General features: G+C 40.7%; 1 protein-coding gene across 8 annotated transcripts in view; it reads right to left on the reverse strand.

Moving 5' to 3' along the window:
- The window catches only part of pard3ab (par-3 family cell polarity regulator alpha, b), a 241418-nt gene that overhangs the window by 122977 nt on the left and 101957 nt on the right, over positions 1-16484 (reverse strand). For 6 of the 8 annotated variants that reach the window (XM_084911278.1, XM_084911279.1, XM_084911276.1 and 3 more), the window contains exons 6-7: positions 6068-6156; positions 4029-4112 (exon numbers count right to left, since the gene is read on the reverse strand). In XM_084911278.1, coding sequence (XP_084767404.1) covers positions 4029-4112; positions 6068-6156 — 173 coding nt within the window. The remainder of the gene's footprint in view (positions 1-4028; positions 4113-6067; positions 6157-16484) is intronic. The other 2 variants (XM_084911280.1, XM_084911277.1) reach the window with 1 other exon arrangement.

The following is a 16484-nucleotide window of genomic DNA, read 5'->3' on the forward strand; positions in this document are numbered from 1 at the left end:
GAAGTTCATGTCAAGAGGATGCAGTGTCTGTGGACTCAACATGGCTGTTAAAACACTGTGGCCTGCACAGCCGGGTGAAGAATACACTAGGACTTTTTTGCACACTGTATAAAAGCTGGCTAAGAGTCTTTGTTCTTGTGAGGGGTTATAAAATCTTTGACCACGCTTTGATATTCGATATAGTTTAGATTATTCTGACCACAGAAAATAATTCTCTTTTTTATTTTAACAATCCCTCTTCCTGTGGCCAGATGGTTAATCAAGAATCATCAATGTGAAGCTAATGAAAAGCCCTTTTTTTGGCAAAAAAGACAGCTATGCCTAATTGCTGCCTCTGCTTCATCATGCAGTACTAGTGAAGAGAGTACAGTGTGGTCCTGTCATTTGCATCATCAGTGTACCAATGAGGCTTATGAGAGAGAATAGTCGCATCACATCAGGGTGCTTTAGAGGCTGTGTGTGGGGGAGGCATCTATTCAAAGGCAATCAACACATTCAAAACCTCAAATGTAGTTCTGGTCGGGTTGACGCTTTGCATGTGTTAATTTTCGAACCTCTTAAGCTCCTCTGTCCTTTTTCTGAATACAAAGTAAACAGAGTGGTTTCTGAGAGGAATAAAAAAAACAACAGTATTAAAGACTGATGGCAGACAGTAGCTGGTATATCACGCTGTAGCTCTTCAGCCATGCTGAGCTTCAACGCTTGTCGCTCTGTAATCCAGTGTGGCAAACTGGCTTATGCCTCCCCGCACAGCCACAGCGAGGGGCTAACTTCACCTGAAAGGGCGCTTTTTGGATTATAGACCAGAGAACGAGGAAGAAAATCAGCTATGGGTAGGGAAGACGGCGCGACTCTAATCGAGTCTTCTTCGGCATACAGTCCGTGTCTGAGAGCATCAAGGATTTTTCGAGGGTAGTGTGAGCGAGTGTTGCCTAGGTAAATTGGGTTGATTTTAGGCTTTAATACTTGCCCTCGCCTCGGGCTTATAACTCAGTATGAATGAGAATGTGATTACTCCGGGGGGCAGAAAAGTTCAGGAGTTGAAAAAGTTAAGAGACAATTCGGCTGATTGAATTTGAGTGAGAACACAATGTGATTTGCTGTGGAGGGGCCCATTTCTCTGATGAAAGCTGGGCATCTTAATCTTGGTGAACCACCCAAACTGACATTTCCCCAATAGCAGAAAAGCACATTATAAAGTCTTAGTTTAGACTGATACGTAGAGGAAGTCTGGGAATAGGGCTGTTCGATATAACGATATATATCGGATGATGATATAAAAACGTCTATCGTTTCATTTTACGCTATCGTTTGTTTCGTGGTGTTGCAAAATAAACTGTTTACTGTTTTCATCGTTTTGATGGTCACTGTAGTTGCTATATTCATTTCTTAAAGTTCTCTCTTTCTCTTATATTTAATATAACCAACACAACAGACGGACAAGTGCCTGTTTTTATGCGTTGTCGTTAGCAACAATGACGGTAAAACCATCGCGTGTCCACTTGTTTATTTTCCACATAAACCTTTCACAATAAAGCTCAAGATCCTGTTGAGACTTTTCAAAATAAACTGAATCACGTGAAATATGCAGAGTTTTTACGGATGAGAAGTAAAAAAGAGCCGCCAGGTGCTAAAAAAATAAACCGTAGACTTAGAACGTTAGAACAGGCTTTTCCCCGCAGCACGCCGTGTAATAAATACTCACAAAGAAAACGACGGCCGTTACAACTTATGTCTAAAAATGTATCGTTTCATGCATCGGTTAAAACACTCGACTCCAGGTACATGACGCGCAGCTGGAAACACTTCAGGCAAGTCAAGCTGCCCGAGATTCACAGAATTTACAGAAAATGTTACATTTTTGTGATTTATATCGTTATCAGGACGATAGAGGTCTTATATTGGGATATGAGATTTTGGTCATATCGCACAGCCCTATCTGGGAATGTGCGGGGCTGCGGTTGGCTGGTGGGAAAATATCTGAGACAGGAAAAACCTTTGCACTATGACATTATATTAGATCTAAATAACCTGGTCAGTGCTGGGGTTCATGCTTCTTATTTTTTTTTTTTTTTTTTAAGGTCTACATGCAAACTTTAAAACTATGCAGACAGCTAGCTGCATGGGGTTGGCTCTATAGTTTTGTTATAACCTCAAAGGCATTCATGATGTGGATCTTCAAAAACCAGATGTGAAATTCCACTAATTCCTTCAGACTTTTGTTCCATGTGCGCTTCTGAATGCGAGCGTATAGATGTGTGTGTTGAGTGCACTGCTCAGTGTATTCTTTAAATAATGTGAAGCTGATGTGACAGCAGCCACAGAGAAATAAAACGGTCACCTGCAAACCCCAAACAGCCATGATTAATCACTGTAAACTGGCAAATTGCTTCATGATGCCGGCATGAAAACCTCTGTGGTCGTGCATGTGTGTGTGCGTGCTTGTCATTCAGCCTGTATGAGTGATGAAGTTATTACGCTTTGCCACCAAAGAGGAATGTGTGGCATGCATGGGCATTACTGTGAGGGAGTGTTTCTGAGGTAATGCAGCCCGCTTCTCTCCAGGGGTTTTGCAAAAAATCAAAAAGGCCAAATTAACACATTTCGTGACATTTGTTACCAGAAACCAAATTCAACCAAGGAGAATTTCTTTTATGAGACTACAATAAGGCTGACAAGTCATCAGCTAAAGTGGGCAATTTTCTTTTTTCCTATTTTCTTTTCTTAAATATAAAACCTGTCAGACGTGTGCCAGTGGCAAAAACTAAAACTATAAGCGAAAAGATATATTTAAAAAGAAAAGAAAGGCAGAGACCAAATGTTTGCAAAAAATCCTAATTAAACACAGGCGATTAGCAGAAAGAATTTAACATAATGCTACATGTTATAATTGTGTTCTGCATCGTGTGTTGCTAACACTTTCCTGTGGAACCCCAAATACATAAGAGTCCGATCTTTATAGTGCTTTTGTGTGCTCTGCAGTGCTAGTCATCAGTCTAGATAGTTATGCTGTACTTTGGCCAGTTTTTGAGAGATTGGCTTTAGAAATGTGATGCAGCACAGCAAAAGGCAGCCAAGCATGAAGACTGAGAATCCAAAAACAGCCGAGCAATGACGCAATCAAGAAAAAACACATTCTTTACGTCACTGTCTGCAGACATCTCTCAAAACTATGATCAAAAAACGGTTTATTGAACAGTTCCTGATTTATAAACTGCAAATAAACAACTCGATATTTTGCCCCAAGTCCTTGTCCAGCAAACTTTCTCATCTATGAAGGGAAAACACTCGGCTCGGGTGCAAAGTGGACCAGCAAAATCTGTCCCCTCTTAGTGAGGCCAAACTGGAAACACTGGAAAAACTGGACTGTGGCCATAGCGCAATTTAATTTAAACATAGTGGCGTTTTTAATCAAAAGTACAATACTTTAGAAATAAGTTGCCACAAACTAAACCACATTTATAACTAAAGCTTTTTGGCATATTCATGAAGAAATTTAAAAATTTTATGAGCAGTTACCTACAGGAACTCATTTCTTACTGTATATATCCGCCTAATGAGAGGAAGGCGCAGCTGCTGTAGCTAGTCGCAGCTATTGCTGTCAATATTTACGTCTTGTAACACTGTCATGAATAGATCCATGCAAGTTGGTAGAAGTTGGTTAGAAAGAAAGTTCCGACATGAAACTCGATACATTAAATGTATTTTCTGGCTGTTTGAGCATCATAAGGCTACTGCAGCTGGACTGCAATATATTCAAGAGCAATCAGACAGATGATACCCCAGAACTGGCAACTGGTATCAAAAGAATCTAGATGGATAAAAAGCACTGCAGGTCACAGAACAAAAAAAAGGCTGAATTGGGCTGAATTGGCCCTTTGCACACACATATTTTAAATATCTAAGACCTTTATGCAAAAACCTGTTAACGTAGTTAAACCCGTGGACACCATGTCTGAATGGCCCTCAGATTTATTTTCTTCTAGCCTGTCTGAAGAGCACAGCGGTTCTGCTCTGGTTATTTTTACCTGCGGTCCCTGCCACTGAAAGGCACCACGTGGATCCCCAGGGGCCCACCGTCGTTTGACACCTCCACCAGTTTGACAATGTCTCTGGGATCGGAGACGGATGAATGACAGAGAGAGACGGGGGTGGATAGGGGGGTTGGGGAGGAGGTGCGGGGTGGAGATCAGAGGAGAGGGGTGACACCATGTGGGCAAAAATAAAAACAGGAAATGAGGCAATGAAGACAGAAACATTATGACAACAGCTCAGTGGTGCAAACAAACAAATAAAAATAGAAGTCAGAGGAGACAAAAAGCACAATAAAACAGAGCAATCCAAAGAAATCAAACACATGTACGGGAAAAAAAAAAAAAAAAAAAAAAGGTTTTCAAAAAAACCCTCACACCCCCAATTCGGACTTAAGATGCTCTTCAGAGGGTGTAATGAGACAAATGCAGTGTGTTTGCTTTTTGGGGCGTGGGACCTTAATCCTACAACACATTAATATCTGTGGAGTGGAAAATTGCCCTTTCAAAGCCGGAATTAAGCTGCATGTAAGCGAATGGGTGCTGTTTGAAGTTGTACACAGTGGGGTAGAAACTGAGTGTTAATTAGAAAGTTCCTAAACCAAATGGTACAGAAAACAATCAAGTCAAATCAATGTAACCGCACCACACAGACACATTTAACATCCACTTATCCAATACAGAAATATGTCAAAATTTGAAATTTAACACTGTAGCACTAATAAGTTCCCTAAAGAGGAATTCAGCTTCCTCTGCTCTGCTGGAAAATCTCTTCTGGCAGCACTGTGCTGAAATGCACAGTCAAACTTGGCAAGAGAAAAAAGAAGAAAGGAAGCAACTTCCTGACAAGATGCTGGATCAACATATCAGGTTCCTTGAGAACAAATAGTACATGTTACTCAGATTTGAGAGGTGTGTGCATCAGCGACTTGACAAACAAGATATGTTTGTGCATCTCTGCAGAGGTAGTTTTTTTTTTTAAAAGCACGTCTGATGTCCTTGAGTAAGCAACACAAACCAAAACGTTCCAAAAAGTTGTACAAAAAGCTCAAGTTTACTGATGTTTTTGGCTTTTGCATGTAGAAACTGAAAACAGCGACAGGGGAGACCTAATAATGAAAGAACTGACAGAAAGTTGCATTCTTAAAGCATTTATATGTAAATTAACATGTGTGCTGATATCCATTTAAAAGCAAAGAAAACCCAAAACAGTTCCAGCTATTTGCATTTCTGAGGCTGACCATACACTGGCAAATATTATAAAGATGCAAGATCTAATTCATCCACAGCTTTGATACAACGACTATGATTAGCCCAGGGAAAATGGGCCCCTTACTGACAACTAAGAGGCAGGAGAAACCAGAGTCTCTGGGAAATCACAGGAATAATAATACCATACCTGCATATTAAACTGGAAGCATGCAATGGAGCAAAATAACAAAACAAAACACAGTTGTTAATAACAGAAGCTGAATGGGTTAGTGCGTGGGAGAGCTCTGATGGCGAGACGAGGATCATTTTGCTCCCACAAAAGAGAATTATGTAAATCAGAAAGCAGGGCTGAAAATGAGATTTTCGACAAACAAACCTCGGCTACAATATAGAACCTGCTGCTTTAGCTTTTAAGTGCCTATTATGTGAAGAAAGCAAGCGGAGAACAGATTTACAACGGTCAACTCTGAAGAGATATTCTAGTCTCGAACAACCAAAGTTGTTACTTCTTCGTGTTAGGTTGTGTCCATCATACTTAACACTGCGCGTACCAGGTTGCTGAGATGAGGAAACAGTATTGCAGTATTAGCAAGACATCAGGCGCTGGCTTACAGAGGTGTGGCGACACCACAAATATTGTAAGTTTCAGCCAATACATTTAGTTTAAACACACATAATTCAATGTATAGTGCAATTATTGACCAGCAAAGGTTGAATGATCTTCTGGTCAGAGTCATTTGGAGAGGATGAGATTGACAAAGATGCGCGTCCTCTACAACCATCATTCTAGCGAAGGCAAAGCCGCTGATCAGCGAGTGACTTACTCTAGTGACCTCACAGCAGTGTGGTCAATGGAGTCAGCTCGGCCAACAGGCTCGATCCGTCCGTTTTCATCTTCTCTTGCCGCTTCCTCCTGGAACGAAACAAAAGGAGAAAAAAAAAGAAGAATTTGGAGTGAGTGACACTCAAAAAGCACAAGAAGACTTGAGCCTGAATCTCTTTTACATAAACAGATTAATCTGAAACATCCAGCTCAGCCACCACATTACAAGTGTGAGGTAGATGAATCCTGTTTTAGTTCAAGGACTGAATGATGTCCATACGACTGTTGGCAACACACACCCATGACTAAATGTCTGCAGGATGAAACCGCATACACAATTTTCCAGTTTTTCTTGCCAGCCAATGAACTGGTTGACAGTCACTCACATTATCTATGCTTTACAGAAAAATGATGTTATCAACAGGCTACACAGCATTTTCTGCCACTCCAGTTGGTCCATATGTCACACTGGGCACTCGTGCTCGGCCATGAGTTGGCCAACGCTCACGTCAGTTGAACACAGTCCAAGAAGCGTATGGTTTCTCACAGACCTCCGAGATGTGCGGCTATGATCCAGCAGGAGGTTTTCAAGACAGACTTCAGAGATCAGGAATGCATAACCGGCGTGTCAACGTGTTGAAAATGTGTCAAGTTAGAGAACCGAACCTCCGTTATATCTTCAGGACCTAGTGTCGTTTCCTAGTTGGTACAACAAACAGATAAGACCACGATCAACGCTGCTGGATTAGGCCATTTATGAGCCAATATTCCTCACCCATCTTGTTTCCTGCCTTTCTGTTTGCATGCTGACACAAAAACAGTGCCGTCCACCACCCAAAAAGTCTTAAATGCAAACCTGATGTGGCCAAGAGGAGCAGACCAGAGGAGGTTTTCCACAGCTATAAAAATACATGCCCTTTACAGCCGTACGCCATCAAAATTACATCGCCTTTGTTCTCTTCTTGTATTAACTGTGGACACTTTGTGCGTGTCAGTTTGGACAGGGAATTTGACATTCATGACACACACGCGTGCACAAACACACACAAGGTGCACCGAGAGGAGAAAAATGAGAAGCAGAGAAAGAAGGTCATTAAAATTTCAGAGCGACATTGGAGAGGAGAGGAGCGAGCGGCCGCAGCAGCAGAGGCGCAGGCCTCCCCGGCAACTGGCCTCATCAGTATGAAAATGAGCCTGCTGTTACCGTGGCTGCCATGACACTTTGGTTGCCTTGAGGACATGGAGCTACAGGGCAGCATACGAGTGTAAGCATGAGTGTGAAGAACTTTCGGCTGCTGTCTTTTAATTTAAGTCGTCTTCTGCCAGCCCGAAGTGCTGACTGTAACAGTGAAAACAGAAAAGTCAACAAATGTGACAAATGCAGTATACGCATTATTTACAAACAGACAAAAACCTGAATTTTCAATGACTCTAGATAGTTAGAAAAGTTACAGGAATTTAGATATTAATTAAATGTCTTTTTATATTTACAGGGATACACACCTGGGACTCTGAGGACTTACATTTCTTTTATTTTACACCTTTTTTTGTTTTGGTCTGTTTTGGCCATCCGGGGACCAGGTTAGGAATAAGTGTTCAAACACTAATGACTAATGCTGAAATCTAATGCGTCTCATACTTGGTGAAATCGTACAATTCTGGGACTCCACCCATTAAAACCACTGAGCACCTCTGATTGAAATTTAGCTCATTTCACCATGCCCACCTCTAAATTTCCCAGTGCACTCCCAGTCTTCCTGCTAATAAGGTGTGGCTGTGTGTTCAAGTTTCACCATGGAGCTTTAAACCAGACAACCTCTGTGCCAAACTGACCCAACTTCAATGTCAGGGCCAATCGCTGGCGATTTGACTAATACACTGAGACAAAACCACACTAGGAGCATAAGCATTGCTTTGCACTGAACTTTGCACCCTGAATTCTTCCAGGTTAGTCCATCAGCACCAAGATTTACTTTAACCTCATGAAAAACCTTTGGCCAAACCACCACATACAATTATTTCATCATGCAGTGGGAAACACTGATGAAAAACAGCATCTGTTACACCACATGAGGAAAACCACTGCTGACCACATTGCTTTTAGCAAGATTTGTTTTGGTTACAGATTTGGCTACCTGTGACTGTTTTCTATTCTAAATTTGAAGAGATGCATAAATCTTAAACTTTTTGATCCATAGACATTCAGCTTTCTTTTTCATGATTTAGTTTTTCTTCATATCAGCTTTGGCACTCGACTTCCCTGCCACTTATAGCAGTGAACATCACACATCAGCTCCTTGTTTCAGCGTCGAAAGAGGCTTTTTCTAGCCCTCTAGCAACTGTTCAGAAAATCCCCTACCAAAAAAAAAGTACTGCTGTGCAAAAACTGCAATTGTAATTGAGTATTGTTGTTGAGCTAACTGCAAACGTTTCGCAAGAAATAAAAAAGGGCTTACTTCTAACATTATTTCTGAAAAGCCCTGAATCCCTCCAAAACAAGGTATTAAAAACATCATCATTAGTTAGTGTAATAACACAAAGTATAAATAACATGTGCTTTTTACATCAAAGCCATTAGCCAGCTAACCTCTCCATGCAACATTTATTTAGCATCCAAGTCAACTTTTTATTCATTCCACTCACTCTCTCTGGGTTTTTGTACAAGACATGATATATGCTACATACAGTGCAGAACAGTCTTATAATGTCTCATCGCTGTTTTGCCCAATTTGTGTGTGAACAAGCTGTGCAACACAATGCAGTTTACACAACCACCACCAACATTAATATAATTGATTTATTTATTTAAATGATTGGAATCACTGATCTTCCATCACATATGCATCGATAAACAACAGCAAACATGTTAGACATGCTGACAATTTGTAATCCATCCATCCCCCTTACAGTAGTGCAGCACTTACAACTTAGACAATTGCATCATAAATGCAATACAGTTTCAGTGCTATATTCTGCAACTTTTAGTGTGGCTGTATCTAATAATATTCAATATTCTCTGCATCATCAAATAAGAAATTTAGTTTAAAAATGGCTCAATGAAGAAGAACATTAAAGTGTTCTGCCTCAGTCTCCTGGATACAGAGTTGATAATATAAGCACTATGGGGAACACTATAAAGAAGCCAGCGTGGCTCTTAAAAGAGCTCTCGCTGATCGGTGGAGAGAAGCACCGAATTCCAAGTTTTTTACATCATCATAAAGAAGTTATGTAATAATAATAATATTTTAAAAGAGAACATTCTAATGTGTCATTTTGACATCGCAGAAAAACTCTTCTATAAAATGGTGCAAACCTATGATCTAATCATCCACTGAATATTTGCCAAAACCATGCAGCCTTGTTCATGTGCACATTAGAACGAAAACACACAAAAACCAGAGCAAAAAACCCAGCAGGCAGAGAAACAATAGCACCTCAAAGCGCCTAATCCTAATACTATTCAACATTTATCAGGAGATGAGGAAGTGAGGCAGGGGGACATCAGAGGGGGGAGAGGAGTCGCTATCTGGGGAAGACCAAATGAGATCCACATTCATCACAGCACACGCTGTTTTATTTCATTAGAGGAACAAAATGAGAGACATTTATAAAAGACAAAGTGTGCCGGGAAGAATGTATTAACAACATCATATTATTCATTCATGGCAACTCCCATGGGCTAATGTGCATAGATGGATTTGCCAGTTGTCGTCAAATAACATCAACACAATAGAAAGTTTACTAGTGAAAGATGGATAACGCCATCTGGTGATGAACTTTCTGTGAAATGACTGAAAGCTTCAAAAGAGAGGAAGGGAAGAGACGTGCAATTTAAAAAAAAGGAAGTAAAGGAAAAAAAAAAAAAAACGAGTTTTTCTCAGACAATTTTGGCGACAACTTGATTCGACCAGTTTAATGGAACAAATTTTTTTTTTTTACTTCGGCATCCTTTTCAGAAGTCCAGCTGGAGACACTCTGAGAGGCATCGCCACACTTTGCAAACCACACAATCAAGACGTCGCCCATTCCCGTTGCTGGGAGGGGGCCGAGCGAGCAAAGCAAAGGATAGAAGCATTAATAATTCAGGGTCGAGTTGGGGGGTTAATGGCTAGCAGGCAGACAGGCAGGTACGAGGGCCGGCGGCCGATGTGTTTTCCAGCCGAGTCATTGTTTGTTTCCTGGATGTGGAAAAGTAGAGGCAGGCAGGCAGTTTTCAGGCCCGGGGGCTCATTAAAGATTAATAGGAGAATCCATTGGGGTCTGTCCTTTCTATCTCTCAGACTAAATGAAGTGGTCTGCACCTGGTGTGTATGCATGGGAGGGAGACTGAGTGGAGTATTGCTGCACTTTAATGAAGTGTTGCCCACTCCCCTGCCCTGCCACTTTGACCATACTGTCACTTACGAACTGATGCGAATGCACACATAAACACACACATAAACACACACACACACACACACACACACGCAGACAGATAGAGGAGTGAGTGTTATTTGCAGAAACAAGTACAACTTTCTGAAGACGCTAACACAAATCTGCAGAGACCAAATGCAAACATTTTGACGTGGCAGGAATGTTAAATGTGACGGTGAAGCGTAAATGTTTAAAACCATTAACAACCGTAGTTACAGTCATTTGTGGCATCGTACCTGGATCCTTTCATTTCTTTGAAACTCGCATTAAAATTTTAAAATCCCGATGCGTTTAACTATGAATGATTGTGTCTCCGGAGTACGGAAAGTTTTTGATCATTAGGTTTGATGTTAAAGCTGCCCTTCATAGTGACAACCTCTGAGAAAGACTTCACAGGAAGTGCTTTGAACTGGTGCAGCGGTGAGAAGCGCTGATTTGCTTTGTCAAGCTGACTGTTAGCAGTGCCAATTAAGTCAAGTCAAAGTTTAAAAAAAAAGAAAAAAAGAATCATACAAAGTGGTACCTCACATAAAAATCAATCTTTGCAAAATGCTGCATTTTTAAAATCAGTAAAAATAAACAGCAGGTTTAGGAATAATGAAATTGCCTTTATGATGGCCTTTAGCAAAGTATAAATAAAGCTTTATATGCACACAGGCAGGCTAATCAGACATTCTGTGCTTGGCAATTTATTTTTTAGATTTTAAAAACAGAATAAATAGACTATATCAGGCTGCCTGTGTTCAGTTGCAACCGCTGGTCAACATCCATGACCCGTCAACTTAGGTGCTCTTATATGATTAGTGTTACATACTGGCTACTATGCAGTAAATATGCAGTTTTACACAATAAAATTCAAAAGGACACTCCTTAAAATCTCAACAGTGAACGATAAAAATATAAATATATCACAAAATATAGCACATTTTTATTTTCAGTTTCATCATGATACGAGGTCTTAATCTTTACTTTTAAAAACACTTAAAAATGAATGGTGCTCATTAATATGTGATTTTTTCCTCCTATTACTTCAGTACTTTTGCATTGGAATTGGATTTCCTCTGTTTTATTTCAAAATGTCATATATACATGCAGTTATATTGCACAGTCCTATTACTTCGATGAACATTCCTTTTCAAGATAACCAATGCTACATTAAAACACAAGCGCACAAACATTTATCTGTGTTAACTGGTATCTGTGTCCTCTCCAGCAGAACTCCATATGTTCACAACCGGATGAAACACTGAACTAAAGACTATAAATTAGCCTTAACCTTTAACCTCTAACCTGAAAGCCACCACACACCATCTGTGGCTGACAGACAGATGAAAGTTAAAGGTGAACTTCAAATAAAGCTCCAGACCATCTTTGCAGCATTCGGTCTTCTGTGAGCTCAACACAGCTGCTGCAAGCTTTTAAGCTCTTTTTCCCCTCATGGAAAAATCCTGTAATGTTGGAGATAATGATGTGATAGACTTTAAAACAGAGAACTGGTTTGTTAGCATTAGCACTTTGCCTAAAATAACTCAAGCAGAGCAACTCATACACAAGCCGAAAGTGCTTCAATACAACGAGAATCTTTCCTTAAAGACAGACAATAACAACAACACCACAAAACCACTAATAGTTTCTGGGGCAGTGCCTGTGTGACCCTTTCAGGAAGAAATAAAAACAACAACAACAAAAAATCTACTCAATTTCTTGGTGAGTTAGACAACAAATACAGACAGCTTCAGATTTTCACCAGAACATTTACTGAAAGCACTCAAAAGGCTCATTAGAGGCCACCTGAATGGACTCACACATTTCATCACGTCAAGGGATGTAATGATCGAACATGGCTGCACATGACCTTCAATGTCTTATTCACATTCTGGCAGAGAGGAGGCAAACATCCAGCTAAGAGGATAAAAATAGCAAATAGTAAAAGAACACTAGCTCATCTCAAGTTCAGCTTTACTAGCTTTAAACATTTGATGCAGGATCAAATAAACTCGTGTCCCTGATAAGTTTGATATTGCGCTGCACACAGTCCAATCCATCCCGACACAGAGACGTATAATGAATGCTGATGCTCGTCTCCGTGCAAGACCACAATGCATCATTAAAAGCAAGCTTTCAATTACAGATCCCTGCACTAATTCAATTAGTCTCCTTTGAAGACACTTTGATAATGGGATCCAGACGGGCGGACGGCATCGTCAATAACTCGAGGATTTATTGAGCCAAGGGGACGTTATCGGCGTTTATATCATCCTGGCAGCCTGTCGGGTTGCTACACAAGGAGAGGAGAACGCTACGTGTTCACATGAATTGTGCGGTTTTGCATGAAGGGTATATTGAAAAATATATAGAAGATTTCAAAAGATAACGTGCAATTTTGAATGTATTTCACTTTCAAGGACTTTACTTTATCTTTAGTGTATGCATCTTTGTGGTGTCACTTCTCTTAAATCCTGGCACAGAGAAGGATTTGAATATTTTTCTTGCTCTTAAATGAGCCCTAAACAATTTGCTGTAAGAGTTTCCCGTATTGTGACATGGCTGAACAGTTCCTCCAGTGTAAGGGGAGGAAATGTTCTCTCGTTCTAGTGAGTGGTGTTAAAAATGGAATAACAATATTTTATTGTGTTGCTGTATTGAATTACAATGAGTGTTAACTTAACTGGCCCTCCTCAACTTTTAAAAGCTTGTTTCGCCTGATCATTTAAACATAATATGAACAAAGACGACCTTAACTTCAATCATTTGAGTTCCTTTGGTCTCAGCCCATTTCAGTTGCTTTGGGACCATTAAACTGGTTTATGGCGTCATGCTATCTGCCCATAGATTAATGTTGCCATTGGGAGGTCACCCAGTGGTTTTTGAAGTCCTGCTTTGAAGCCTCGGTTTAGTGTGTGCATCTTTTTTGTTTTGTTTTTTTACAGCCTGGGTGGAGGGCAAAGTGCATCAATACACTGTATTGGTCTAACATACAGAAAACAGATACCAGCTCATTCCTGCTGAGCAGCATACAAATAAAATCCTGTATGTTCTACTTTTGGTGGATGAAAATAGACTTGCTCAGGCTTTTGTCAGATAATTGCATTAAATGTATCCTATAACACCAACACCACAAGCATGGCTGTTTGCCCAGTACAGTGACTCTAATTAGCTGAGCAGAAAGGTAGCCGCATGCGTTAGCATCCACCTGTCAGTTATAGCAACCATGACATATATAACGCAAACTTTCTATAGCCAGCGATGTTTTTGTATCAAACTGTAACATGTTTGTTTTATTTCTGCTCTTGCGAGTCTACGTGGACCTTCTTGGTTTTGTAGCCAGCCTCAGCCAGACTTTTTCCACTTTTTCAGCCCCAGTGGTTACCTTTTGTTTAACACATTGGTAATCTAATTTATTTGCAAATAAATTGTGATATATGACTCTGTGGCACCTTCTCCATTTTAATGTCAAAGGGAGGTAAATGAAGAAATGCCCTGGCCTTAGTCAGGTTTACAGTGTTATCCAACACCATTAGGATGAACTAGACCACATATAATAAACCAGGCCCCACATTAAAGTTCAGGGTTCAGCGTTAATAAGATGAATTCGGCTGCATTTCTTTGGTCCCGTCTGTTATCTCTGGGTTCTGTGTCTGCAGCGCCAGGCTGGCATGGATAGTTTCCCCCGGCTCAGGATTATTTCGCAGTGACTCAGTCCCAGCCAGCTTTCCTTTGTTGCCAAACATCCCAATCAGTTTGATTGATCTGCGTAGTTCTCTCACCGGCCCCTGTGAAAGCGTTAACTTCTATTCAATAGCAACAATACGTCCATTCACCAGATGTGGGGACATTATCTTCAACCCATCCTTGCACTGGCGTGGTTGGACTGGTAGCAGCCGTACTACAGATTCCAGCTCAAAACTAGGAGATGCAGAGACCGCTATTCCTCAAGAAAACGCCTTATGCAGGAAAATTCTGTGCCGAAATTAATCCTCATAACAGGTTACAGTGCCATCTCTCCCAATCCACAGTCACCTTCTTTGAAATCATCTCCCTTCCTCTTAATGCCTCTTTCTAAAGGCCTGCTGATACAGCGCACTTCCAAAACAGTCTCTTGTGAAGGTCGTTTGCACCGTCTCTGATTGTGACCCTTATCAAAGAGGCTACTTTTCCTTCTTTCAATGCAAAAGGGCATCACCGTGCAAATATAATCCTTTCTTTGAATGTAGAGGTCATCCTCATCAACTCTCCATATCTGATGTCTCCTGATGAGCCCGATGAGGAGGAGTTGGTTTGACGGACTAAATGATTTCTCAAGGCCACTCTGCAGAATAGTCACTCTTCTCATTTCTTCTCTATATTTGATGGTTTCAGGTAAAATTATCCTGTGTGTTTTCTTCTGATTTATACAGGTCTCACAGGGCTGGATTGTAAGCCCTTTATTTAGACCGGTAAATAAAACATTAAAAAACTCACCCCCTCCTTGATCTTACTTGATCCTCCAGAAGAGTGTGTAAATGTTTATATTTTCCATTTTAATGTGTTCAGCTTTCCTGACGGTAGGATATTTTTCTTCTTTCTCCTGGAAGGAAATCTTCCCATTTTTTTTATAATGTATTTTTTCCCCGTCCTCCCTCTGCTGCGCTCTCATAAACTCGAGATAGTCATAACATTTTTATAACTTTGCCTCTGCATACGACCACAGTGGATTTCAAATCAAACAATTAAGATGTGATGGAAGTGCAGACTTTTAACTTTAACTCTTTTGAACAAAAGTATTGTGTTAACTCTTTAGGTTATTCCATTACTGCCAGTCCCTAACAGCTCTAGGTCCGCATGGTTCTGGTGAAAAGCCTTTGCAGAACAGTGGAGACTATGGTGACTGTGATTTTCTAGGTAAATGTACAAAATCACATTCCAGAAAAGTTTAGGTGTCTTTGAAGGCCAAAAAAATGCTGACAGTAACAGCACGTCCTTTCCACGGCCCCGTCTCCACACATGCAGCACTGTTTCTGCGACACTCTCATGTACCTCATGGAACTACAAGAGGCCGCAGTAATATCGGCGCGCACAAAATGAGACTTCCAGCACTTCCTAAATTACCGCAGAGCCGCTGTAGCAATCCACTTAATTCAACTGCAATTTCTCCGATCCAATTCAATCAAACTGGCTGGGGTTGGTGGAGGGGTATCAGCGCACCAAAATATGCAATGCAATTTACTCAAACATAATAGACAATGGAGGCCTCATCAGGAATCAAAGCAATTTCAAAACTCACATTTTAGAAGAGATGTCCCCTAAGAGCTCAGTCAGTCTTGTTTGAAGTAAATTTGTGGGTTGTGTTAAAAACGCTCGTATTGTGAGTCTGACTGAAGACGCGGAGGAGGGCAAAGGGGGGTTTCCCTTTTAACCCAACTTTATTCCTTTCCCAAAGTTATCAGATGTAGTCTACAAGAAAAATAAGTGAATACAAAGGTTACAGAGAGGTGTATCGGTATTCCTCCAGAGAGTGAAGGGGAGATGAAGCGAGTGATGGGACAGAAATGAAAAACTACAGAAAAAAAGGAACAGTAGATTGAGGGAGTGACTCAAAGGATGACAGAGAGGCAGATAGCGAGACAGACAAAAACGCATTACACGAGGGACAGAGAGCCACGACAAACCTCGTTCAAAGGATGACAAATGACACTTTGAAAACTCCCAGCTATAAATCTGAGGGGATTCTGAGATCTTCTGACATTTTACACTTTCACACTTTTGGCTGTCAAAACAAAAAAGAAGCTGAAAGTTTGAGGTTCTCCGGATGTGTCAATCATTCAAACGGAGTATTTAGAAATACTAAAGGAGAGTCGCACGAGTGAGCTGGAAATACCACCAGGGGGTTAACTATCTAATGTTTGCTGTGGGGGTTATACCTGCCATTGTCACTCCTGAACACATCCTGAATGGTGACGCGACATCCACTGATATGAGCCACACAGAGTGGAGGTACGAGAAACAGGAGGAAGAGCGAATGTGTT

This window comes from Perissodus microlepis, chromosome 18 (genome assembly GCF_051167445.1).
Source record: "Perissodus microlepis isolate ML-2025 ecotype Zambia chromosome 18, ASM5116744v1, whole genome shotgun sequence".
Classification (NCBI taxonomy): Eukaryota; Metazoa; Chordata; class Actinopteri; order Cichliformes; family Cichlidae; genus Perissodus; species Perissodus microlepis.